At 52.0% G+C, this 23,734-nt stretch overlaps 2 protein-coding genes across 17 annotated transcripts in view; both read right to left on the bottom strand.

Moving 5' to 3' along the window:
• Positions 1–5,505, bottom strand: part of ITGAX (integrin subunit alpha X) — a 29,363-nt gene extending 23,858 nt beyond the window's left edge. For 10 of the 12 annotated variants that reach the window (XR_012428812.1, XR_012428813.1, XR_012428814.1 and 7 more), the window contains exons 1-8: positions 5,386–5,505; positions 4,707–4,812; positions 3,974–4,077; positions 3,603–3,673; positions 3,346–3,457; positions 849–979; positions 613–758; positions 215–368 (exon numbers count right to left, since the gene is read on the bottom strand). Coding sequence is in view for 6 of the 12 variants with exons in the window: in XM_015442665.4 (XP_015298151.3) it covers positions 215–368; positions 613–758; positions 849–979; positions 3,346–3,457; positions 3,603–3,673; positions 3,974–4,077; positions 4,707–4,812; positions 5,386–5,422 (861 nt within the window). In the remaining 6 variants the exon portion in view is untranslated. Of the gene's footprint in view, positions 1–214; positions 369–612; positions 759–848; positions 980–3,345; positions 3,458–3,602; positions 3,674–3,973; positions 4,078–4,467; positions 4,813–5,385 lie in introns of all 12 variants that reach the window. The other 2 variants (XM_065537579.2, XM_065537580.2) reach the window with 2 other exon arrangements.
• A 16,557-nt stretch (positions 5,506–22,062) lies between these two features.
• ITGAM (integrin subunit alpha M) overlaps positions 22,063–23,734 on the bottom strand; it is a 93,490-nt gene continuing 91,818 nt past the window's right edge. For all 5 annotated transcript variants that reach the window (XM_045381518.3, XM_045381513.3, XM_045381515.3 and 2 more), the window contains 2 exons: positions 23,366–23,476; positions 22,063–22,948 (listed from right to left, as the gene is read on the bottom strand). In XM_045381518.3, coding sequence (XP_045237453.2) covers positions 22,877–22,948; positions 23,366–23,476 — 183 coding nt within the window. In that variant the 3' untranslated portion in view covers positions 22,063–22,876. The remainder of the gene's footprint in view (positions 22,949–23,365; positions 23,477–23,734) is intronic.

The raw sequence follows: 23,734 nt of genomic DNA, 5'->3' as shown, positions 1-23,734 counted from the left end.
TTGATGGCACACGCCAGTGGTCCCAGCTACTGGGGAGGCTGGGGTGGAAGGATCACTGGAGCCCAGGAGTCTGAGGCTGCAGTGAGCTAGGATTGCACCACTGCCTGAGGGATAGAGCAAGACCCTGTCTCAAAGAGAAAAGAAAATAAATAGAAAGGGAAGTTGCCCTGAGAGGAAGCCGTTGGGAGAAGGGGGAAGCCGTCCCATGCCCTACCCCAATTGCATAGCGGATGATGCCTGCTGCATCAGCCATGGGGATGACATCCTTATAATCCAGGCTGTCGCCTTCTTTCCTCCCATCAGTGATGACAATGAGAATTTTGGTGGCATCCCCACGGGCCCCATGTGAGGCCTGGAACAATTCGCGCCTATCAGGAAAGAAGAGACCTTGGAGGCCTGTGAACAAAACCACACTAGCCCCTGGTGCCCTTGTGAAAATGAGAAGATGCCTTTTCCTTTGGGAGGTCCTAGTCCCACCCAGAGGCCCAAGCTTGGCAAGGGTATCACGGGCTGGATTTCAGTCCCTGCCTGTCCCCTTCTCGTGGAGACAGATGAGGCCCAAGGGAAGACCTGGGTGCTTTGGGACTGTGCCTGGAAGAAGTCAGGACTCACACGACTTTTTGGATGGCAGTGGCCGTGTGTGTGAACCCTGTCAGCTGGTGAACAGAAGCCAACAGGTCGAGGGGGTTTGAGGTGCGCCTGAATTCCTCGAAAGTGAAGTGTATGTCGAATTTACTGGAGAACTGCATCAGGGAAAACTGGAAGAAGCACACAGGGCCGGGGCTGAGGCCATTTCACCAGGATCCAAGCACCTGCCCCCCAGCAGCCTCCCTGCCCCAAAGGCACACCTGGGTGCTGGGTCTCTGGAACTGGTTTATCACAGCTCTCACGAAGTTCATCATCATGGCAAAGTTGCCAGAGGAGATGCTGCCCGAGCCATCAATCAGGAACACAATGTCCAGCTCCTGTCTTGGGCACTCTGGGGAAGGAGGTGGCACCGATCCTCCAAGAGACACTCCCAAAGCCCAGGACTGTGGCCTCTTGGCCACAAGAGCTCACTCTCCCAAAACTCTTCCTCCCCTAAGCCCCTAGTCTGGCAATGGGAGTCAGACTCCATACCCTGGGTCCTTTCCTCATCGGGGGCAGGACTTCCCTAACCCCCTGCCTGGAACAAGGCCCTTCATTCCCTTAAAGTTGCATAAAGAGGCTGTGATATGCCGGGCGCAGTGGCTGACACCTGTAATCCCAGTACTTTGGGAGGCCGAGGTGGGCGGATCATGAGGTCAGGAGATCGAGACCATCCTGGCCAACATGGTGAAACCCCATCTCTACTAAAAATACAAAAATTAGCTGGGTGTGGTGGCATGCACCTGTGGTCCCAACTACATGGGTGGCTGAGGCAGAATTGCTTGAACCCGGGAGGTGGAGGCTGCAGTGAGCCAAGATCGTGCCACAGCACTCCAGCCTGGCAACAGAGTGAGGTTCCACCTCAAAAAAAAAAAAAAAAAAAAAAAAAGTCTGTGATGAAGCTGCTCACCCCTGCGCAGCCAGCCCTATCGATAAAAAAAAGTGAAGGTCAGACCGGGTGCAGTGGCTTACACCTGTAATCCAAGCACTTTGGGAGGCCTAGGCAGGAGAATTGCTTGAGCCCAGGATTTCAAGATCAGCCTGGACAACATAGCGAGATCTCACATCTACTAAACATTGTTAAAAATCAGCTGGGCTTGGTGGCTCTTCTCTGTGGTTCCAGCTACTCTGAAGGCTGAGGTGGGAGGATCACTTGAGCCCAGGAGTTGGAGGCTGCAGTGTGCTGTGATTGTACCACTACACTCCAGCCTCAGTGACAGAGTAAGACTCTCGAAAAAAAAAAGAAGAAAAAAAAAAAAAAACAGGAAGATTTCTCCAATTCAGATGGTAGGAAGCAGAGGGCTTCCCCCTCCACCCTGGATATCTGTGCCCCTCCCTAGACCCATTCCTCCTTCCTCCCTCAATGTCACTCCATCCAGCAATGATACAAACTGGCACCAGTTCCTGTCCAGTGTTTGTCCTCACTGTTCAGTGCTGAATGGTAGTTTTGTTAATTTTTTTTTTTTTAATTGAGACGGAATCTCACTGTCACCCAGGCTGGAGTGCAGTGGTGCGATCATAGCTCCCTACAGCCTCCAACTCCTGAGCTCAAGCGATTCTCCTGCCTCAGCCTCCCCAGTAGTTGGCACTATATGTATGTAACACCATGCCCAGCTACTTTGTATTTTATATTTCTTTCTTGTAGAGATGAAGTCTCACTATGTTGCCCAGGCTGGTCTCAAACTCCAGGCCTCAAACGACCCTCCTGCCTTGATTGTTAATATTTGAAACAAATCATCACAGGCAACAGCCACACACTGGACCTGTTCTGTTCTCAGCTTAAATACAGGCCCCCACGCCCCTCCTGTGTGAAGGCAGCGTCTGTCCTGAGAAGAGGACGCTCTTACAGCACCTGGAGAGGAGACCCCCTTCCATGTGACCTCTCAGCATCCCCTCTGCCCCAGAGGCCTCCACCAGAGAGACAGGTGTCCTGGGCATTCTGATGAGTGCCCAGGCCCCTGTGGATGGAGTCTGGACCCACGGAGGTGCTGGAAGCTGCACCCTATTTGCAACCAGATGTCAGTCTCACCAAGGGCTTGAGAGCAAATGTGAAACCAAGGGGTGGCCTCAGCCTGCCAGGTCTGAAAAGCCCGCTGTTCCGCTTCCTTGTCTTTCTTCCCCATCAGCACCAGGGAAGCCAGGCCCGGCGTCTCAACCTGCATGTGCACACGCACACACACACACACGTGCGCACACATGCATGTACATGTGTGCATGCACACATGTATACACATGCATATGTATACACACATGCGCGCACACACACACACGTTGCTCACACTGCACTTTCACTGACCTTTCCTAAACTACTGCACAAACCAATTGGTCATATCCTAGGACCCACTGGATGAAAATAGATCCTCTTCTCTAAAAATAACAGCAGCTGGCCTTCATGGGGCCGTCGCCTAGTGCTAGCTGCTGTGCTAGCCCCTGGCCATGAATCATCCTATGTTACTTCAGTGCTGGGTGTGTTATTCTCCCCACCCAACAGATGAAGAAACAGATGCTTGGAGAGGTTAAGGTCACAGGAAAGGTCCGGCGGCGTGCCAGGAACAGGCAGGGTGTGCGGGCAGCAGCGTCGGGAACCACTGCAACACGTGGTAACTCTTTTTCCAGATCCTTCTTTCTGATCCAGTCTGGCAAGACTGTCTCTAGCCCACCGCACCCCCAATTGGATGTGCGTGAGCTCCTCAAAGACTTGGTGGTCCCGACACTCACCCTGCCCGGACGCCGGGAGCCTCCGGGTGAGCTGGGTGGGGGCCAGGAGGAAGCAGAGTCCGGTCAGGTACATGTTCCTCCCACACCCGTGGTGCACAGTGGGGCCGCAGGCCTGGGGACACAGCAGGCTGCTGGGGGGCTGCTCCTGCTCCCTCCCACCCTCGCATTCCGGCACCTCCACCCTACAAGAGACTCCCAGCCCCTGTGGCCCCGGCTCCTCCCTCCCTCAGAGGCCTCCTGGGCCCAGGGCCACTCACCAGCAGCTGGGGGGGGCTGGTGGTAGCCGCCAGGGACAGGCCCAGGGACATGTTCACGGCCTCCGGGGGGACTGCGGGGACAGATATGTGCATGGTCACTTTCGGGGGTACAGAGAAGGCTGTGGAAGAGCTGGGCAGGGGTCACCTCCACCTGGGAGACAAGGTCTGATGGTGAAGGGAGCTGTCGGGTTTTGACAGAGCTGCAGGGGTGTGATGAGCAGGGAGGCCTTAAGAGGCCAGGAAGCATGTCTGAGGGTGAGGGTCTCAGACACAGCAAAAGCTGGAAGTGAAACTCCCGTGAGCCCCACGGGCCCCTGGAGCTGGGGAACCTGGTAGCCCTGCCCTGGGTCCCAGGAGGGGCGGCGACTCACCCTGCAGGCCAATGGGCTCACAGGCACCGGTGCTGTAGCCGCACTGGTAGAGGCCGCCCGTTTGGTTGGCAGCTGTTCTCTCTTGTGGGGCTCCAACCACCACCCTGCGAGGAGCCAAAGGACACTTCAGGTGAGAGTATGGACGCTGCGGCACACCTGCCGCTCCGGCGAGTTTGCGTTCCCTCTCTAAACCTCAGCTTCCTCATCTGCAAGATGGATTTTCATCATTTAAATTCCACGTGGAAGGGATTTCTGTCTGTTGGATTCTCTGGCGTATGGAGACAATAAATATTTGTTGAGTCTGGGTGTGGTGGCTCACACCTGGAATCCCAGCACTTTGGGAGGCTGGGGTGGGAGGATCGCTTGAGCCCAGGAGTTTGAGACCAACGCAGGCAACATAGTGAGACCCTGCCTCTCTATATTTTTAAATGTATAGAAAAAAAAAAGAAAGAAGAAACAAGTAAGTGTTTGTTGCACGACTGATTCCTACTCACAGGTTGTCGTGTGGACTCAGTCAGCGTCCACCTGTGATGAGCCTGGCACTGCACTTACTGCTCTGTAAATGTTAGCTGTGAGGCTGCGCCTGCTTTCAGGGCAAATCTTCATTAGCCAGGGCAGTCGCTACACCAGACAGAGAGGAGAGTTTGCAAATAACAGGGCAGGGCCAGGGGCACGCGGTCCTGAGCAGGGAGAGGATGAATGGAGCCGAAGGCCAGCGCCACCTGGGCCTCACCAGGAGTTGGCATACTGGACCACGCTGTCTCCAAACCCAGCGCTGTCCACATGGAAGGCTGTCAGCTCCTCTGTGTCCAAGTTGAAACCCAGAGAAGTTGCTAAGGCTGGGAAAGAGGTGGGAAGAGAGCTTTGGAGAAGGGTCTCCCTCCTGCCTGGCCACCCTCTACCCCTTGCCCCAGCACCCCAATCTCCCCTCTGAGCCTGATGCCCGGGGTGCCTGGGTCTCCTTCCCACGGTCCAGGGAGGCCGCTTGCCCACCATCCGCTATCGAGTTTCAGTTCTCCGTTTCTGCAGAGCAGTACCCAGGCTCTAAAAAGCATCTTTCCCCAACGTGCCCCTCAAGTGCTATGAGAGAGACTCCAGGAAAACCTGGGTACCAGAGCATTCTGTCCACAGAGCACAAGTTTGGCACGTTCTGTCTATTTTGAAAATCTCTGGAGTGTCGAGACAACTGGCGTCTCTTCCAGCATCTCTGGAACTCCCCCAAAATTGGTTCATCAATATCCTCTCCTCCACAAACTCCAAATCTCAAACCCTATGTGCCAGCCTCCCCCTCATGCTTGACTCAGTCTCTCTTCCTACCCAGATCCTAAGGCCCCAGCCTGAGCCCCCAGTTCAGGGCCCTGGCCCCCTTGGGCCTGGGTCCCCAACCCTACTTCACTGGGGCCCAGGCTCACCTGTGAACAGGAGGAGCGCTGCCCTGGTCCTGGTCATGACTAGAAGGTCAGACGAGGAGCTCTGAGCTCTTGGGCCGCTGCAGGAAGAGCTGGACCAGGGTACCGAGGAAGCAAGTGGGCAGAGAGGTGGCCAGGGGCAGGAAGAAAGTTGTCAGCATGAGTCAGAGGGGGCGGGCAGAGAACGCAGCTGATCCGAGGACGGGCCGGCCGCCCACACACCCCCCGCCCCACCGCAGTCTCTCATCAGATGACTTGGCTTGATGCCCTTTGCTTGGGTGGATGCAAATCCCTGCTCTGCCCCTCCCAGGCTCCCCCTTGACTGCCAGAAGGCACCCCTTGACCTTGACATTTCAGCCAGACTGGAGGGGGTTGGGGCAGATGCCAACCCCTCAGGACCCTAAAGGAAACCCTGGTGGGAGCCCTTCACTCTGGCCTGGAAAGTCTGGGCCAAGGAGTGGGGCATCCGAGTCCCTAAGAGGAGCACGGAGCGAGTATTTGTTCATTCATTCGTTCTCTCATTTATTCATCATTTATTCAAGATGCCTAATTTGACCCTGGAGACGCAAGCCCTTTCTAGGTGGGGAAGAAAATACAAACCACAAAGCCCCAGCCCTGGGAGTCAGTGGAGAGGCAAATGTATAAACAGCAAGTTCCCCCCGCTGTGAGGGGGAAGCGCAGAGCCCACAGGGTGCCTCACCCAGGCTGAGAAGGTGTGGCTTTCTGAGAAGGCTTCCTGGAAGAGGTGGCACTTGAGCTGAGCACTGAAAGCAAAAGAAGTCGGGAGATGATAGGTCAGCCAGACATGGATGAGGCAGGGGACAGGAGGGTCTGTGTGTGAAATCAGCAATGGGAACCAGTCAGGTGGGAAGTGGTAAGAGACAAGGTCAGGGTCACTGGGAGGAAAGGAAGGAGAAGCAGGCCCCAGGCCCTGGAAGCCCCCCTAATGTACATCAATTTTTTTTTTTTTTTTTTTTTAATTTCAGAAACAGGGTCTTGCTCTGCCACCCAGGCTGGAATGCAGTGGTGTGATCATAGTTCACTGCTGCTTCGAACTCCTGGGCCCAAGGGATCCTCCTGCCTCAGCCTCCCGAGTAGCCAGGACTATAGGATTGCACCATTGCACCTGAATATATATGTGTGTGCGTGTATACATACCTGTGTGTGTATATATATATGTGTGTGTGTGTGTGTGTATATATATTTTTTTTTAGTAGAGACAGAGTTTCCCCATGTTGGCCAGGCTGGTCTCAAACTCCTGGTCTCAATCAAGCCTCCTGCCTCAGCCTCCCAAAGTGTCGGGATCACAGGTGTGAGCCACCGCACCCGGTGAAGATACATTGCTTTTGTCCTGAGGGTAGAGGGGAGCACTGAAGGGAATTCATGAGGACTGAGATCTTCACATTTTCATTTTAGAAAGTGGGTTTTATGGGCGTGGTTTGTTTGGGAAGCAGCTGGAGACTGATTTGTCAGGAGAGAGATGTTGGGGGTCTGTGGGCTGGGTAGGCTGGTGACTGTGGGGATGGGCTGGAGGCTGATCGATCGCTGCAGGGAGGACAGAGGTGATGGAGGAGGAAGCGTGGGGGTTAGGCCAATCTCAGTTTTGAGGAAAACAGAGTGTAGTGTTTAAGAGCTTGGACTATTTCAACCTCTCTGTGCCTCAGTTTCCTCATCTGCAAAATGGGAGTGATCATGAAAGTCCACACCCCTTGTTGTTGCTGGGAGAGTTGAGTCGTGTGGAGGGCTCGGGAGAGCGGGTGGGAGCCTGGGCGGGCAGCTGTGATCATTGCTGTGCTGTGACAGCCGTCCTGGTGGGAAGAGGGCATCTGTGGAGCCTCCGAGAGAGAGGTCAGGGGTAGTTGGGTGTGTGGGTCTGGACCTCAGGAACAGCCTTGGATTCTGGGCCCATTAGCAGAAGTGCTGGGCGAGGTCCTCGTGAGAGTGTGATGAGGGAGGAGCATGCAGGCCACGGAAACAGCAGTGATGGCTTCGGAGCAGGAGATGCTGAAGACTGAGGCGGCCCCACAGAGAGGCAGGAGGAGGCTGGGAGAGAGACGGGCAGGCCGGACGGGGGACATGAACCATGGCGCAGCCTGCCAAACATCCACTGAGGCAGGAGAGGAGGAGGTCCCCGGCTCTGGTCGAAGAGGCCATCAGAGATCCCAGAGTGGGCCACGCCGGGACGGCAGGAAGGCCAGGCTGGCATGGGCAGAGGAGGGGCCGGCACAAGGAAGGCGGCAGCGCTGTCACCTGGAGTGAGAGCCTCGGACACGCTTCCAAGCAGCATGGCTGGGAGAGGGCCCTGGAGAAAGGGAAAAACAAGGAAAACTGCAGAGAGAGAAGATGGAGGGTTGAACACCAAGAAGGAAGCAGAGACAGAAAATCCCCAAAAAGAGGAAGAAGTAGTGCAGGTTCTGCAGAGGATAAAGGAGGAACTGGCAATTGGGGCTGTACAGGGCTGGGCTTGTGGGCAGGATGAGGGCCAGAGAGCCCTCACCTTTGAGGAGGCCATGATCCCAGCCTTCTCGACACCCCCTTTCCCTGGGTCGAGGTCCACCTCTGGAGGAGGAGGCAGGAGAGGAGGACCCCAGACACATGAAAGACTCGCTGTCCTCCCAAGCTGCCCACCGACTTCTACCATGCCCTGGGCTCAGCCAAGGTGAACTTGAATTGGAAGAAAGCCACGGTGAGATCACTCGCTTTTGGAACAGACAACTCAGGCTCAGCAAAGAGGAAGGCAGGACGTGTCCTTAACTCACCCCACCCCCTTCTTACAGGTGAGAGCCGTGCGGGCTGCAGTCAGGACCTCAGGGTGTCTAAAACTCATAGCCCCACTTCAGTGAATCATGACTGTGATGTTTCCAGAGAAAGGATGGCAGCTGGGGAAATGATATCAGCGAGGAAGGAGGGGGCTGCCCGTCACCCATCTCCTCAGCCCCGTGGGGCTCTGAGTCAGCAGAGCCCAGTTCCCCATCTAGCCTCCTGGGGTGCTCAGAGCCCAGACTGATCTCATGGCAAGAGGTCAACGGCAGAGGGAGGGTCTGGGGGAGTCTGGAGAGCAGCCAGCCTGTCTTGGGCTGATCCTCACCATCCCTGCTCCATCCCTGAACCCAGGGACGCTGGTTGAAAAAGGTTCCAGCAGGGCAGCAGGTCAGGGGGGTGTGGTTCTGACACAAACAGGGGAGGAGGTAGATATGGAGAAGCCAGATCGGATGCTGCTGCCTTAATTCGGATCTGATTTGCCTAAGTGGAACTGAAAAATTTGGGGTCTATCTCCTGTGTCCTTTGTTTTCTGTGGAAAGATGAGAACAGAAACCTGGTGGGCAGAAACCCTCGGATTTCTGGTCCGTTTTTGCCCCATGTTCACCCACGAGGCCCGCGTGGAGTTACCCTAAAGTTTCTGCCCTTCCTCTACCTGCCTGCAGTCGCTCTCACTTCTCTCTTTGAAGGACAATCCCTGCTGCACCCCCACATTTTCTTAAAATACAATTTATTTTAATTCTAAAGTGTAGAAATACACACATACAGAGGTACTCGGGAAGACGCTGTGCTCCAAAAACACCCTGAAGGCCTGGCGTTCTGGTGTGGTGACAGTTTGGAGCACCGTCTGGGAAGCTTGGGAAGCGGAAGGGAGAAGCAGGCATGGGATAACGATGGGGTAACGATATCAGGCGGCCGACACAGGAGCTGCCATGAAGACATTTACAGCACCACGCACTTTATTTATTTTCTTAGTAAAAACAATTTTTTTCTTCTCTCTTTTTTATGTATTAATTTTTTTAGTAGAGATGGGGTTTCTCCATGTTGGCCAGGCTGGTCTTGAACTCCTGGCCTCAGGCGATCCACCTGCCTCAGCCTCCCAAAGTTCTGTGATTACAGGCATAAGCCACCTCACTCAGCTTCTTTTATCAAATTTTAGATTCAGCGGGTACATGTGCAGGTCTATTACACAGGTATATTGCGGGGTGTTGAGGTTTGCACTTCTGTTGATCCTGACACCCAAATAGTGAGCAGAGTACCCGAAAAGTGGTTTTTCAACCCTTGCTCCCCTCCCTCCCTCTCCCCTTCTGGAGACCCCAGTGTCTGTTGTTCCCATCTTTATGTACATGTGTACCCAATGTTCAGCTCCCACTTATAAATGAGAATGTACAGTATTTGGTTTTCTGTTCCTGTGTTAATTCACTTAGGACTATGACCTCTAGCTGCATCCATGTTGCAGCAAAGGACATGATTTCATTCTTTTTCATGGCTGCATAGTATTCCATGGTGTGTGTAGCATGTTTTCTTTAACCAATCCACCATGGATGGGCACCCAGGTTGATTCTACGTCTTTGCTATTGCGCTTTATTTATACTAGCTAATCGAACCCTCACAGCAGTCCTGTGATGGGGACTGCTGTCACCCCTATTTAACAGATGCAAAACTGAGGCCCTGAGAAGTTGGGTCATCTGCCTCAGGTCACCCAGCTAGTGCGGGCTGAGGACAGGACTCAAGGTGCTGGAGTCTTGACTATTTTGCTAATGACTTTACTTCCTCCTCTCTGCCCTAAAGGCTGCTTGTGTCATATTTGTTCCCTCAACCACTCATCCCACACACATGGGCTGCCCACATGACCCAGGCTCTGTGCTGGCCACTGTGAGAAGCAAGACAAACAGGAAAGGGTCTCAGCCCTCACGGAGTCACACCCCAGAAGGAGATTACACCCCAGAAGTTTTACTAGACAGTAGAGTGACCCAAGGAAGGAAGTGATTAGCTCTGCTTGATGAATTGCAGAGGGAGAGGCTTGAGATGAATGAGGCAGTGCCTGATGCGCCAGGGGCTGGGCAGGGACTGCTGCCTTCCACACACTGGGGCTGTGTCCTTCTAACATTTCTTTTATTGTTTTGTTTTTCAGAAACAAAGTCTTACTCTGTCACCCAGGCTGGAGTGCAGTGGTGTGATCAGAGCTCACTGCAGCCTCAACCTCCTGGGCTCAAGTGATCCTCCCAATTCAGCTTCCTGAGTAGGTGGGACTACAGGTGTGCACCACCATGCCTAGATAATTTTTAAATGTTTTGTGAAGTTGGGGGTCTTGCTATGTTGCCCAGGCTGGTCTTGAACTCCTGGCCTTAGACAATCACCCCCACCACCTCAGCCTCCCAAAGTGTTGAGATTACAGGTGTGAGCCACCATGCCCTGCAGTTTTAACCCTTTTATCCCCAGTTCTTCACACAATGCCTGATACATGGGAGGCACACAATCCGTACTTGGCTCATGAATGAAGTGAAAGAATGGCAGAGTGTTATCCAGGCAACACAAGGATCTGATAGTTCCAGTCCCAGTCACTATTGCAGCTCAGTTATGTGCCTGGGAAACAGCATTTGCTGCAATTGTTCTAAGCTAAGGGTGGGGGATGGGAAGTTAATAATCAGTCTTTCTCAGTGAAGAATAAAAGGTGACACTCTCTAGATGAGAGTTCATTGAAGGGAGATACTGCATCTCACTTCTCCTTGTCTCTCCAACAATGGGCATTGGATACCGAGCAGATACAACCAGGGGTCAGTTCCTGTCTGTGGGTGTAGGATGGATGGGTGATGCGAGGGTGAATGGGTTTGTGTGTGGACAGGTGGATGGATGAAAGGATGAGGTGGAGGGTGGACGGGTAAATGGGTGGGTGGGTGGGTGAGTGAACAGGTGGATGGGGGGAAGGATGGGGTGGTGGGTGGATGGGTAGATGGGTGGGTGAACAGGTGGATGGGTGGAAGGGTAGATGGGTGGGTGTGTGGGTGGGTGAACAGGTGGATGGGTGGAAGGATGAGGTGGTGGATGGATGGGTAGATGGGTGGGTGGGTGAACAGGTGGATGGGTGGAGGGATGGGGTGGTGGGTGGATGGGTAGATGGGTAGGTGGGTGGGTGAACAAGTGGATGGATGGAAGGATGGGGTGCTAAGTGGATGGGTAGATGGGTGGGTGGATTAACAGGTAGATGGGTAGGTGAAGGAGAGACTGCACAGGTTTGAAGCGAATGGACAAAATGCTCAGCCCGCTCACCCACAGACCTGCTCAATAATTGCATGAATCAGAAGCCATCTGGAGCAAAGCAGGAGTCGCCTAAGAGGTAAACTAACTTGAATCGGTGCGAATTTAGAATAAAACAAGGATTTAACTTGAGTGACAGGCAACAGGAAACAAGTCAAGCAGGGAAAAGCAATGAGAAGTTGGGGAACGTGGCCAACGCATCCCTGGCGGACAGGGAAATGCTGGGTCACGAGCAAAGGGAAAAAGGAGGAGGGACCTCCTGCTGGCAAAACCCAGGAAGAAATGAGGGCTGTACCTGCTCAGACTCCCACGCTGGCAAGCAATTTCACCAGAATGAGAAGAATATGGATTTAATTTGTACTTAAATTCAGGGAAATAGACATACAGGAGAAAAGGGGAAGTGAAGACAAGTCACTGAGAAACCGAGGAAGAAGGGAGAGAAGAGGAAATATTATAGAAAAGAGGTGGTCACAGAAGGGGGCTTGGGTTTGCAATGTTGGTGACAACACCCATACCTTCCATTTGAAGGCTTCCGTTTGAAGGTGGAGGCTCCCCTACATCCACCCATCCACCTCTTCACCCATCCACCCACCCATCTGCCCATCCACCCACCACCCCATCCTTCCATCCATCCACCTGTCCAAACACAAATCCACCCTCCCGTCACCCATCCGTCCTACACCCACAGACAGGAACTGACGCCTGGTTGTATCTCCTCAGTGTCCAATGCCCATTGTTGGAGAGATGAGGAGAAGAAAGCAGGATGGAGTGGGGAAAGAGGCTAAGTACAGGGAGCTCTCCCCTGACCCTGACTCCAGCCTGGTTCCCGGAAGCTGTGAGCATGAACGGGTCCCTCCTTGAGGCTGAAGTGTGGCCCTTGGTTCTCCCTGGGTGGGTCAGTCATTGACCACCAGCCATTCTTCCCCGCTTCCTCCAGCTTATCCTACTGCCACCCAGGAGAAGTTGCGGCTCCCCTGCAGCCAAGACCATTCCCCAGAGACTGGGGACACTTGTGAACCTTGAGCACCAACACAGCAGCTGAGAAATTGGTGTTAACCCAATGTTAACCCTCCAAGCAAGAGTTTTTAAGGGCAAGGTACATTTCAGGAAAGCAGAAGTTATAGGCAAAATCATAAACCAATACCTGGAGGTTATACATTAGTTTGGCCTAAAAAGCTAGGATATCTTGAAGCAAGGCTTACAAGTCATACATGAGTTCAAAGATTCTTTGATTTGCAATTGGTTAAGGAAGCAAGGCTTTGACTAAAAACTTGGGATCAGCAGGAAGGAATGTTAAGGTCTGGCCTATGGGAGTGACTGTCTCTCCAGGGCCCTCAGGAAGAAATTTAGAGCAAAGAATAGTGATCAGAGTTCAGTCTTCAGTTCCATTATCAGTGGCCTACATACCAGCAGATGGCATTTTCCATTTGGGGGTGATATGGTTTGGATTTGTGTCCCCACTCAAATCTCATGTTGGATTGTAATCTGCAGTGTTGGAGGAGGGGCCTGGTGGGAGGTGATTGGACCATGGGGGCGGATTTCTCCCTTGCTGTTCTCATGATAGTGAGTTATCAAAAGTTCTGGTTGTTTAAAAGTGTGTAGCATCTCGCCCTGCTCTCTCTTCTTTCCTTCTCCAGCCTGTAAGACATGACTCCTTCCTCTTTGCCTTCACCATGACTGTAAGTTTCCTGAGGCCTCCCCAGCCACACTGCCTGTAATGCATGAGGAACCAACCATTAGCCAATTGAATCTCTTTTCTTTATAAATTACTTGCTACCCAGTCTCAGGTAGTTCTCCGTAGCAATGCAAGAACGGACTAATACAGTGGGGGTCCAGGTTTCTGAAAAACAACTCAGGGATGTATGTTAAAACCCTTGGTTTTCTGGGGAACCACACATCTTGTGGCTCTCACTTTCTTGTTTGAAGTGACTACTATCTTCCTGCTTACCAGGCTGCTCATATACTTCTCTGGATTAGCAAGGCATCTAGAATTCTCCTTGAAGAAACTCAAGATTTTTCTTTATTTCCATGTGTTGGGGAACCCAGCAGGCCTCTAAGAGGGGTCCCCGCTCTGTCTCAGGCACGACAACATCTAGTGACCACAGAATGATTTCATCTTAATCCCTTTTTAGGGTAAAAGAAGGTAGCAAGGGAATCCCTAGGAAGGTGGGGTGAGAGAATAGAACAGGGCAGACATCCAGGGTCTCTGCGAGAACTTGAGTCAGTGTGGCCGTGCCTGGGAGGGGCTGGGCTGGAGATGCCTGTGTGAATTAAGAGAGGGAGAATTCCAAAGAGGAGGAGTAAGGCGGGGTCATCCCACTCAGCTTCTCTTTCCTGGCCCTGGCATGGTAGCACGATTGGTCTCAACAGGCAAATGCGTATGTGGCAGAACTTGGCAACCAATGCATCCTGTTCACGTTCACTCAGCCCAGCCTGCAGAGGGATCTTATCCTTTAATGGCAGTGGGGGATGGGGGGCAGATAAAGGGAAGGATTCTAGCACTTGTTCAAGTCTGCGCCAAGATGGGAATGCCCACAGAGGAAGCAGAAAGGAAGTTGCTCTATTGATCTATTTATCACAGTAGCTGGACCAGATGATTGCAGAAAGACACAAAGATCAACCAAACGAGAACAGGCAAAGCCTATTCATTCAGAGCTGGCTCTAGCAAGGGAGTCAGTCGCCATCACTTGCGTTTTGGCAGAGACTCAAAAATGGGCAGCACAGTAGGAAAGCTTTGTAGTGGAAAATGGGAAGGTTTCAGGGATGCCCCAAGTAGAAGCTGCTGGCGTGGGAAGCTGTACGTCGCTCACTGGAAGCAGGCATCCTGTGCAATTGACTGGGGGACATATTTGGCTTTGTCTGGTTGGTCCTAAGTTAGAAGCAGGGACAAAAACTAGGGAAGCTATCAGTAATTGATTAAGTCCTGGACATGGGGCTGATAGTTAGTTATTGATAGGCCTTCTGGGCTGGTTGCGGCAGGCTTTGGGGCAGATGTCTATTTTTATGTCTGGTCTGGCCACTATCCCTTTGTATATTCGGTCTCTTGGGCTCTAGAAAATGTGAAGTGTGCCAGGTGCAGTGGCTCACTCCTGTAATCCCTGCACTTTGGGAGGCAGAAGCAGGAGGATCACTTGAGCTCAGGAGCTCGAGACTGTCCTGGGCAACACAGTGAGACCCTGACTTTAAAAAAATTTAAAAATCAGGCTAGTACTGGCCGGTTACAGTGGCTCACACCTGCAATCCCAGCACTTTGGGAGGCCAAGGTGGGCAAATCACGAGGTCAGGAGCTCGAGACCAGCCTGGCCAACATGGTGAAACCCTGTCTCTCCTAAAAATACAAAAACTAGCCAGGCGTGGTGGTGGGTGCCTGTAATCCCAGCTACTCAGGAACCTGAGGAAGAAGAATTGCTTGAACCCAGGAAGCGGAGGTTGCAGTGAGCTGAGATTGCACCATTACACTCCAGCCTGGATGACAGAGCGAGATTCTGTCTCAAAAAAATAAATAAAAAATTAGACTAGCACAGTAATGTGGGCCTGTAGTCCCAATCACTCAGGAGGCTGAGGCAGGAGGATCCCTTGAGCCTAGGAGATCAAGGGTGCAGTGAGCTGTGATCACACCACTGCACTCAGCCTGGGTGAAAGAGAGAGCTCCTGTCTCAAAAAAAAAAAGAAAGAAAGAAATGAAAATGTGAAATGGCCCCGTTGGGTGCTGTATGGTCGTAAAGACGTGTTAGAATGAAGGGAAACAGATGTCTGAGAGCTGTCTCTCCTCAAAGAGGGCACAGAGGATAGGCAGCTGGGGAAACCCAAGTCTGTTCATTCATTCATTCCCTTTCTCAGCAATTGTTTGTTACATGTTCCAGGTATTGTCCTAGGGTCTAGGGGTGCGATGGGGCTTCCTGTCCCCTCGGAATGTACAGTCTCCAGGGAAAGAAATGCAGGTTGCCATGGCAGCAAGCAAGAGGCAGAATTTCTCCCAGCTAGGGGATCAAGAGGATCTGGAGGAAGATCACTTCCGCTGAGGCAGGGGTCAGGTGAACGAGAAAAGGAAGTGAGTTCTGGGCAGAGGATACAGCATAGGCAAAGGTTGAGAGGTGAGAGGGAGTTAGGGGAACCAGACAGGTCCCGACCTTCCCAGATAGGCCATGCTGAAGCCGGGCTTCTCCGGTAATTACTAATCAGAATGCCTTTCACTTTCAGAAGGGTGTTGGTCACCCGAAGTGTGGCTCACCTCGGAAATGTGAGGTTCAAGATGGGGAGGTGGGCTGGAGCAGAAACTGAGCTACAGAGGAAGCCAGGGTCTCAAAAGTCACCTCAAAAACAACTGCCCAGGCTCAGGGGCCAGAGTGCTATGTGGAGTTGGGGGACCGGAGTGATTGGAGAGCCGTGTCCTGCCTCATAGGGCGGTTCTGTTGTAGCCTCATATTGCCAAACATTTCAGTTTTTCTTTTTCTTTCTTTCTTTTTTTTACCCCCGTTTGAGGCAGGGTATTGTTCTGTTGTCCACGCTGGAGTGCAGTGGTGCCATCATAGCTCACTGCAGCACTGACCTCCTGGGCTCAAGCAATCCTCCCACCTCAGCCTCCAGAGTAGCTGGGACCACAGGTGTGCACCAGCACACCTGGCTAATTTTTGTTTGTTTGTTTTTGAGATGGAGTTTCACTCTTGTTGCCCAGGCTGCAGTGCAATGGTCTGATCTTGGCTCGCTGCAGTCCCCACCTCCTGGGTTCGAGCGATTCTTCTGCTTCAGCCTCCTGAGTAGATGGGATTACAGGCACCTGCCACCACGCCCAGCTAATTTTTTGTGTTTTTAGTAGAGATGGGGTTTTGACATGTTGGCCAGACTGGTCTCAAACTCCTGACCTCAGGTGATCCACCAGCCTCAGCCTCCCAAAGTGCTGGGATTACAGGTGTGAGCCACTGAACCTTGCCCCTTTTTTTTGTTTTGTTTTGTTTTTTTAAGAGACGGATCTTGCTATGTTGCTCAGGCTGATCTGCTCTTGAACTCCTGGCTTAAGCAATGCACCCTCCTTGGCCTCCCAAATGCTGGGATTACAGAACTGCACCACCATGACTGGCCTCCACTTTTTCAAGAAAAGCTATAAATACAGATTCCTTTCAGAAATCCCTCAAGTTTAAAACGTCAACAACTAATCAAAAACCAACAAACAAGACTGTGTGGGTCAAATAAAACCTGAGAACTGGATTTGGCCCAGAGACTGCGAGTTTACAATCTCTTTTCTGAACTGGAAGTGATTACGAGTTAAGCATCTCCAAAAGCAAAGCCCAGGTGTTTTCCCTGGGAAAGGGAAATCCACACCATCCGGGCACACGTCTCTTGGGAATCACTGCAGAGAGGGAGGGAAGCACCTTTCTAGTAGCTTTCTCATGCATCTGCAGGGGGACAGATCATGGCCTATTTCTCTCTGAAGTCATCCTGCCACCAGGTGGGAAGGGATGAAGGTGGGGGACCTACCCCACAGTGCTCTCAGAGGTGGAGGGTAAATCCCTAGAGACCAAGCCACGTGGGCTCATCACAGAAGGTCCTACACAGGGAGAAAACATAACTGCACCTGTGACCATCTTGGGGACTCTCTATTTTGAGTGCTGGCCTTATCGTGAGAGGAAAGGTATTGAAATGCTAGGGGCTGGGGTAGCTGCACCATCAAGAGGCCTTCAGAGGCCGGGAGTGGCAGCTCATGCCTGTCATCGCAGTGCTTTGAGAGGCCAAGGAGGAAGGATCACCTGAGGCCAGGAATTCAAGACCAGTTTGGGCAACATAGCAAGATCCCGTCTCTACAAAAAAATAAAACAATCAGCCAGGCATGGTGGCACATGGAACTACAGAGTTCCACCTACTGCGGAGGCTGAAGTGGGAGATCACTTGAGCCCAGGAGCTCGAGGTTGCAGTGAGCTGTGATCATGCCACTGCACTCCAGCTTTGGCAACAGAGCGAGACACTGTCTAAAAAAAGAAAAAGAAGAACAAGAAGAAGACTTCAGGCTTTACCACAGATAGGAGAACAGAATCTTGGGGAAGGTGGTGATATCAGTTACAACACAGATAAACGCTGTATCAGAGGCTCTGAGTAATAGTGTTTTCAACAAGACCAGTGTTCTCGTCTCTTTCCTATAATGGCATGAGAATATGGAGTCCAGGGCTGACATGGTGCCTCCGCAGAGGCAGGACCCAGCCTCCTCTGTTCCACTCTTGCATTCTTCGATGTCAAACTCATCTTCGAGGTCCAAAATGGTGCACTGTGATGCCGACACTCCAGCCAGTGGGAAGATGGTGAAAAGAAAGGACACTTCTTTTCTCAAAGGACCTGGCTCCAAAGTTGCTCACTTCACTGCTGCTCACATCCCATCAGCCTGAACCTCGCCAGGCAGCCACGCTAGCTGCACAGGAGGCGGGGAGATGTACCCTGTAACTAAGGGGCTAAATGCAATATCCATTGCAGCATAACAAACCACCACGCAGGACCGAGACATCAGCAATCGATTATTTCTCACAATTGCATGAGGTGACAATCCATGCAGTTCTGTGGGACTGTCCAGTGGCTGCAGGTATTGGACAGCTGGATGGAAGGACCACAGTGGCCTCACGCATGCACAGTGGCAGTGGCCTCCGCTGTCTCCTCCATGAGGCCACTCATTCTCCAGTGGGCCATATGGATCACGGCGCGGTGGCCTCAGCATTCCGAGGGGTGCAGGGCAGGAGCTGCTGTGCTCCTAAAGGTCGAGGCTCCAGAACTCACACGATCACACTCCTACTGTATTCTATTAATCAAAGCAAACCACAGGACCAGCCCAGATTCAAGGAGGTAGACAGGCCACACCATGTGGTGTCAGGGGCAGCAATGTCACACTGCAAGGGTGTGGGGCCAGGAAGCACCACTCACTGGGAGTCAGAACTGTAACCATCTCCCATGGTGGCCCAGATTAAGATTCTACTTTAAGTAGGAAAAGGAGGGTGGATACTGAAGGGATTCATTTACTCTGAAGCGAGAAATCCCAAAAAATAAAAGCAGACAGACATTCCTGGACTTGGCCACTTATTACCAGATTTATGGTACTGTGTATTAGTCACTTTGTGGTCATGCTAGGGCAATTTGTCACTTGAAATGATTTACTTTTCTAACCCGTCATAAAGTTCCTATCTGGCTGAATTCAACACAAGCTTCTCATTCGAAGACACCGAGGTGAACTCTGAGCTCATGGGACTTTAACTACCCTGCAAGGACGGGCGGCTACAGGCATGGAGGCTGCAAGGACAGGTGGCTACAGGTATGGAGGCTGCAAGGACAGGCGACTACAGGTGCGGAGGCTGCAAGGACAGGCGACTAGATATGGAGGCTGCAAGGACAGGTGGCTGTAGACATGGAGGCTGCAAGGACAGGCAACTACAGATATGGAGGGTGAAAGGACAGGCGACTGGAGGTACGGAGCTCTCTCGTTCCTAGAGCAATTCAGGACTTCTGGAGATATTGAGGACTTTTATCTTTCAACATAAGGAAAGAGAGAAATTCGTAACAGATTTTATTTAAGTCAGGCGAGGAAATAGGAAAGAACCGTCTAAAGGTGACCATGTATTGTGTCACCCCCACAGATACAAAGGGCCATTGTCTCATCAGCCACCTTTTCAGGGCATCTCACTGCACTTTGAGTGAAATTGAGACTCCTCGCTCCAGCTTGTAAAGCACTTGTGCCCAAGCCCTGCCCACTCTCCCAGCCTCCCCTGCCCTCCCCTCTGCCTGGAGGACTTCTGTCCCTGCTTCAGTCAGGTGTCACCTGCCTTGGGGACCCTTCCTTCACCTCCCTAAGGAGTAAGCCCTCTCTCCTCCTGCCACATGTGGAACAAGTGTCCCTCTAAGTCGTGAGTTTCTTGTATTTCAATGAAGATCATGAAATTACCATTTTTTGGCCGGGCACAGCGACTCACACCTGTAATCCCAGCACTTCGGGAGGCCAAGGCAGGTGGATCACCTGAGGTCAGGAGTTCAAGACCAGTGTGGCCAACATGGCAGAACCCCATCTCTACCAAAAATACAAAAAAAAAAAAAATTAGCCGGGCATTGTGGTGCACACCTGTAATCCCAGCTACTGAGGAGGCTGAGGCAAGATAATCACTTGAACCCGGGAGGGAGAGGTTGCAGTGAGCTGAGATCACGCCACTGCACTCCAGTCTGGGTGAAAGAGTGAGACTCCACCGAAAAGAAAGAAAAGAAAAGAAAAGAAAGAAGGAAGGAAGGAAGGAAGGAAGGAAGGAAGGAAGGAAGGAAGGAAGGAAGGAAGGAAGGAAGGAAGGAAATAAATAAAGAGAAAGAAAGAAAGAGAGAAGAAAGAGAAAGAGAGGAAAGAAAAGAAAGAGAAAGAGAAAGAAAAAGAAAGAAAGAAAAAGAAAGGAAGAAAGAAAGAAAGAAGAAAGAAAAAGAAAGAAAGAACCATTTTAGTCCAAAAACATGTCATCAATTTCATATACTTTAACCTAATATCATAACAGTTAAATAACAGCCACCCTCTCCCCACACTCCCTCATGCCTGCTCTGGGGCCATTCCTCTGAGGCTGTCAGGACAGTAAAAGAGAAAAGCTTTAGAGCTAGGCAGAGCTGGGATCAATTCCTAGCTCCATTCCTTCTCAGCTGTATGAACTCAGGCAATCGGTATGATCTATCTAAGCCTTGGTTTCCTCATAAGTGAAATTCATATAAATACCAAGGACTGGTGTGAGGATTAGAGAGGATGTATGTTCAGCCAGGGTAGTGTTTACTGTGTTTGCAAAGTATGAGAGACAGGCACTGGGCGTCCTCCCTCCGAGGAAGCCGCCACCAAAACGTCACTTGCACACACCTTGGCAGCAAGTGCTGCTGGTGCCCTGACCTGAACCAAAAAGACCGTGCCAGGGGCTGTGTTCACCTGTCAGACATGGAGCCGGCAGCACTGGTATCGCTTTCTCTGGCCAGAAGAGCCTGCTCTGCTCACACTCAGGGCAGGCCAGAAGTGGTATGAAATTAACACTCCCCACCAAGAGCAGCCCTCATCCAATAGCTAAGTGGAATCGGTGTCTATGCACTCCAGTCTTCTCCCTTGGGTGTGGTGATACTGAGGCACGTGTTTGCACTGCCTCCCAGAACTGCCCAGTGGGATGAAGCTCCAGGAACTAACAGCAGCTTCTCTGTGGATGATACACCTGTTATTGGCAGCCTTCCCTTCCTTAGTATTTCCTGGAGCCATCTCTTTATTTTATTTTTATTTATTATTATTTTTTTAAAATGGAGTCCTGCTCTGTCACCCAGGCTGGAGTGCAGTGATGCAATCATATCTCACTGCAACATCTACCTTCCAGGTTCAGGCAATTCTCCTTCCTTGGCCTCCCAAGTAGCTGAGATTACAGGCGCCTGCCACCATGCCTGGCTAATTTTTTTGTATTTTTAGTAGAGATGGGGTTTCACCATGTTCGACAGGTTGGTCTCAAACTCCTGACCTTAGGTGATCCACCTGCCTCAGCCTCCCAAAGTGCTGGAATTACAGGGGCATAAGCCACCGTGCCCGGCCTTTATTTTATTATTTTGTTTATTTTTGAGAAAGGATCTCACTCTGTCACCCAAGCTGGAGTGCAGTGGTGCAATCATGGCTCACTGCAGTCTAGACCTCCTGGGCTCGAGTAATTCTCCTGCCTCAGCCTCCGAAGTAGCTGTGACTACAGGCACGTAACACCAGGCCTGGCTAATTTTTTTTTAATTTTTCAGGAGACAGGGTCTCAATATGTTGCCCAGGCTAGTCTCGAACTCCTGAGCTCAAGCCATCCTCACACCTTCACCTCCCAAAATGCTAGGATTTCAGGTGTGAGCCACCGTGCCTGGCCTGCCACCTCTTAAATATGCTTGTTTCACTCAAATTCTTGGGTTTGCTTCTGGGAGAACCCAAACTTCCAGGAACATATCCTATAAATTATCCTTACATATATGCAAAAATGACATATATTTGATTTATTAACTCAGCATTGATGCAATAACAAGAGATTGAAAATAATATATCAAAAGAAGACTGGTTAAATACACTATGGTACACTCACACAATGGAATACTATGCAGCAGTATAAAAGAATGAAAAAGTAATTTATGTCAATATGAACTGATGTTTGAGAAACATTAGTGAAAAAAGCAAGATACAGACCAATATAAAGTATGCTATCATTTGTATAAAAAAGCTTGTGTGTAGGCCGGGTGCGGTGGCTCACGCCTGTAATCCCAGCACTTTGGGAGGCCGAGACGGGCGGATCACGAGGTCAGGAGATCGAGACCATCCTGACTAACACGGTGAAACCCCGTCTCTACTAAAAATACAAAAATTAGCCGGGCGCGGTGGCGGGCGCCTGTAGTCCCAGCTACTCGGGAGGCTGAGGCAGGAGAATGGCGTAAACCCGGGAAGGCGGAGCTTGCAGTGAGTGGAGATCGCGCCACTGCACTCCAGTCTGGGCGACAGAGCGAGACTCCGTCTCAAAAAAAAAAAAAAAAAGCTTGTGTGTGTGTATGTGTGGTGTATGTGTGTGCACACGTGTGTACATTTGCACACCACCTGGAATCTGAGGGAAACCTCAAAACACAAGCGTGACTACCTTTAAGGAGGTGACTTGAATATCTGGAAAGGGAGAGTTTTCACTGTACGCTCTTGAATGCTTTTTGATTTTTGTACCATAGACAGGCTTATCCATTGAAAAAATGAAAGTCACATTGAAATAATAAATGAATCCATAAAGGGAGATTCATCATTCCTCAGTGGACATCTTTACTGGGCATCAGCGCTGGCGTGGAGTGGATTTGGTGAGGCTCCTGGTTCCACCCACGGCTTCTCACGGAATCTCCATCCAAGCTGCGCTGGCTCCCGTAGGCCGCACAGGCTCTCCGGCGACAGGAAGTCCCACTTCCTTCAGTGGAGAGGAGCTGCTGCGTTTCCCTCTGTGGTTCACCCACAGGATTGACCGTCCCCTCTCCGGGAGGAAAACCCAGCAGCGGCTTCACCCAGGCACAAGGGAGCCCAGGCAGTTCCCTTCTGCGGGAGAGGCTGCGCTGCCACCACCTACCCACACGCCAAGGACATCTGAGTCACACACGTGAGCCATACACCCCTGAGCACACACATGCACTCACACACACGCACACACATATGCATACGCTTACACACATTTGCACACACTTGGACACACGCACACACAGTTGGACACACTCACATACTTGACGCACACGTGGACATGTGAGTGCACATGCACGCACACGTGCACACGCTTGCACACAGACACTTGCACACACTCACACACATGCACATACACACTTGCACACACACAAATGTAAGCCCAAGCTGGTCCTGTCTTGGGGAGACTTCGCCGTCTGGTGTGTCCAGCAGCCTGGGGGCTATGTGTGGTCTGGGCAGAGTCCTGCTGGCCACGGAGAGGCAGCTCGGTTGGTCGGGAAGGAGCCACTACTGGGGTACGGCCCCCGGGGGACCCCCTTCACTCATCATGTCCTTGTACTGCCGCTTGAAGAAGCCGAGCTGTGGGGCAGAGGAGGGCAGTGAGGGTGACAACAGCCAGGGAGAGGGCGACTCCGCAGACCAGGGGGAGGGGGTGGGAGGGCCAGCACGGGTCCCAGAGCGCGTGGCAGAGACAGAAGGGACCCAGGAGGGCGGGGCGGGAGGAGAGTGACATCCGCTTCAGGGCCTGGAGAGAAACAGAAACTACAACAAGGAGGGCGACTCTGCATTTGGTGGAGTCTGCACCTGGGGCGTTCTCAGCGCGCCCTGCGCATGAACCTGGCCACCCTCCCTAAGAGACTGAGGCGCAGAGAGACTCCCGGACTCGCCCCAGTCACAGAGCTGGCAGCCCCGCCGGGGAAACTGAGGCATGGAGCTGCAGCGCGAGGCCCGAGAGGAGGAAGGGAATGGAGTGGGTGGCGGAATGGAGGGGAGCACCTTGTACAGCGCGGCGGTGATGAGGGCCAAGAGCAGCAGCCCCCCCAGAGAGCTGCCCACGATGAGCGGCAAGGGGTTGGGGACCTCGAACAGCTCCACTTTGGTCTCTGTCTGGGGGAGGAAGGAGGGACGTCAGGGGAGACGACTCCGGATATCTGGGGGTTCCCCATTCACACCGTGTGCACCCCTGAATCAAGTGGGGAACCCCTCCTCAAGTCCCCCAGAATCCCAGCCCTCAGTCCTCCTCCCCCACCTCTTCTCCCTCCTCTCCCTCCTCCCTCGGTTTCTCTGTCCTCTATCTTTCTCTCTTTCTGCCTCTCTCTGTCTCTCTATCTCCATCTCTCCCTGCCTCTGTCTCGCTCTGTATCT

Source organism: Macaca fascicularis, chromosome 20 (assembly GCF_037993035.2).
Source record: "Macaca fascicularis isolate 582-1 chromosome 20, T2T-MFA8v1.1".
Classification (NCBI taxonomy): Eukaryota; Metazoa; Chordata; class Mammalia; order Primates; family Cercopithecidae; genus Macaca; species Macaca fascicularis.
The sequence above is the reverse complement of the archived record's forward strand: the minus strand, read 5'-3'. Positions and strand labels throughout refer to the sequence as shown.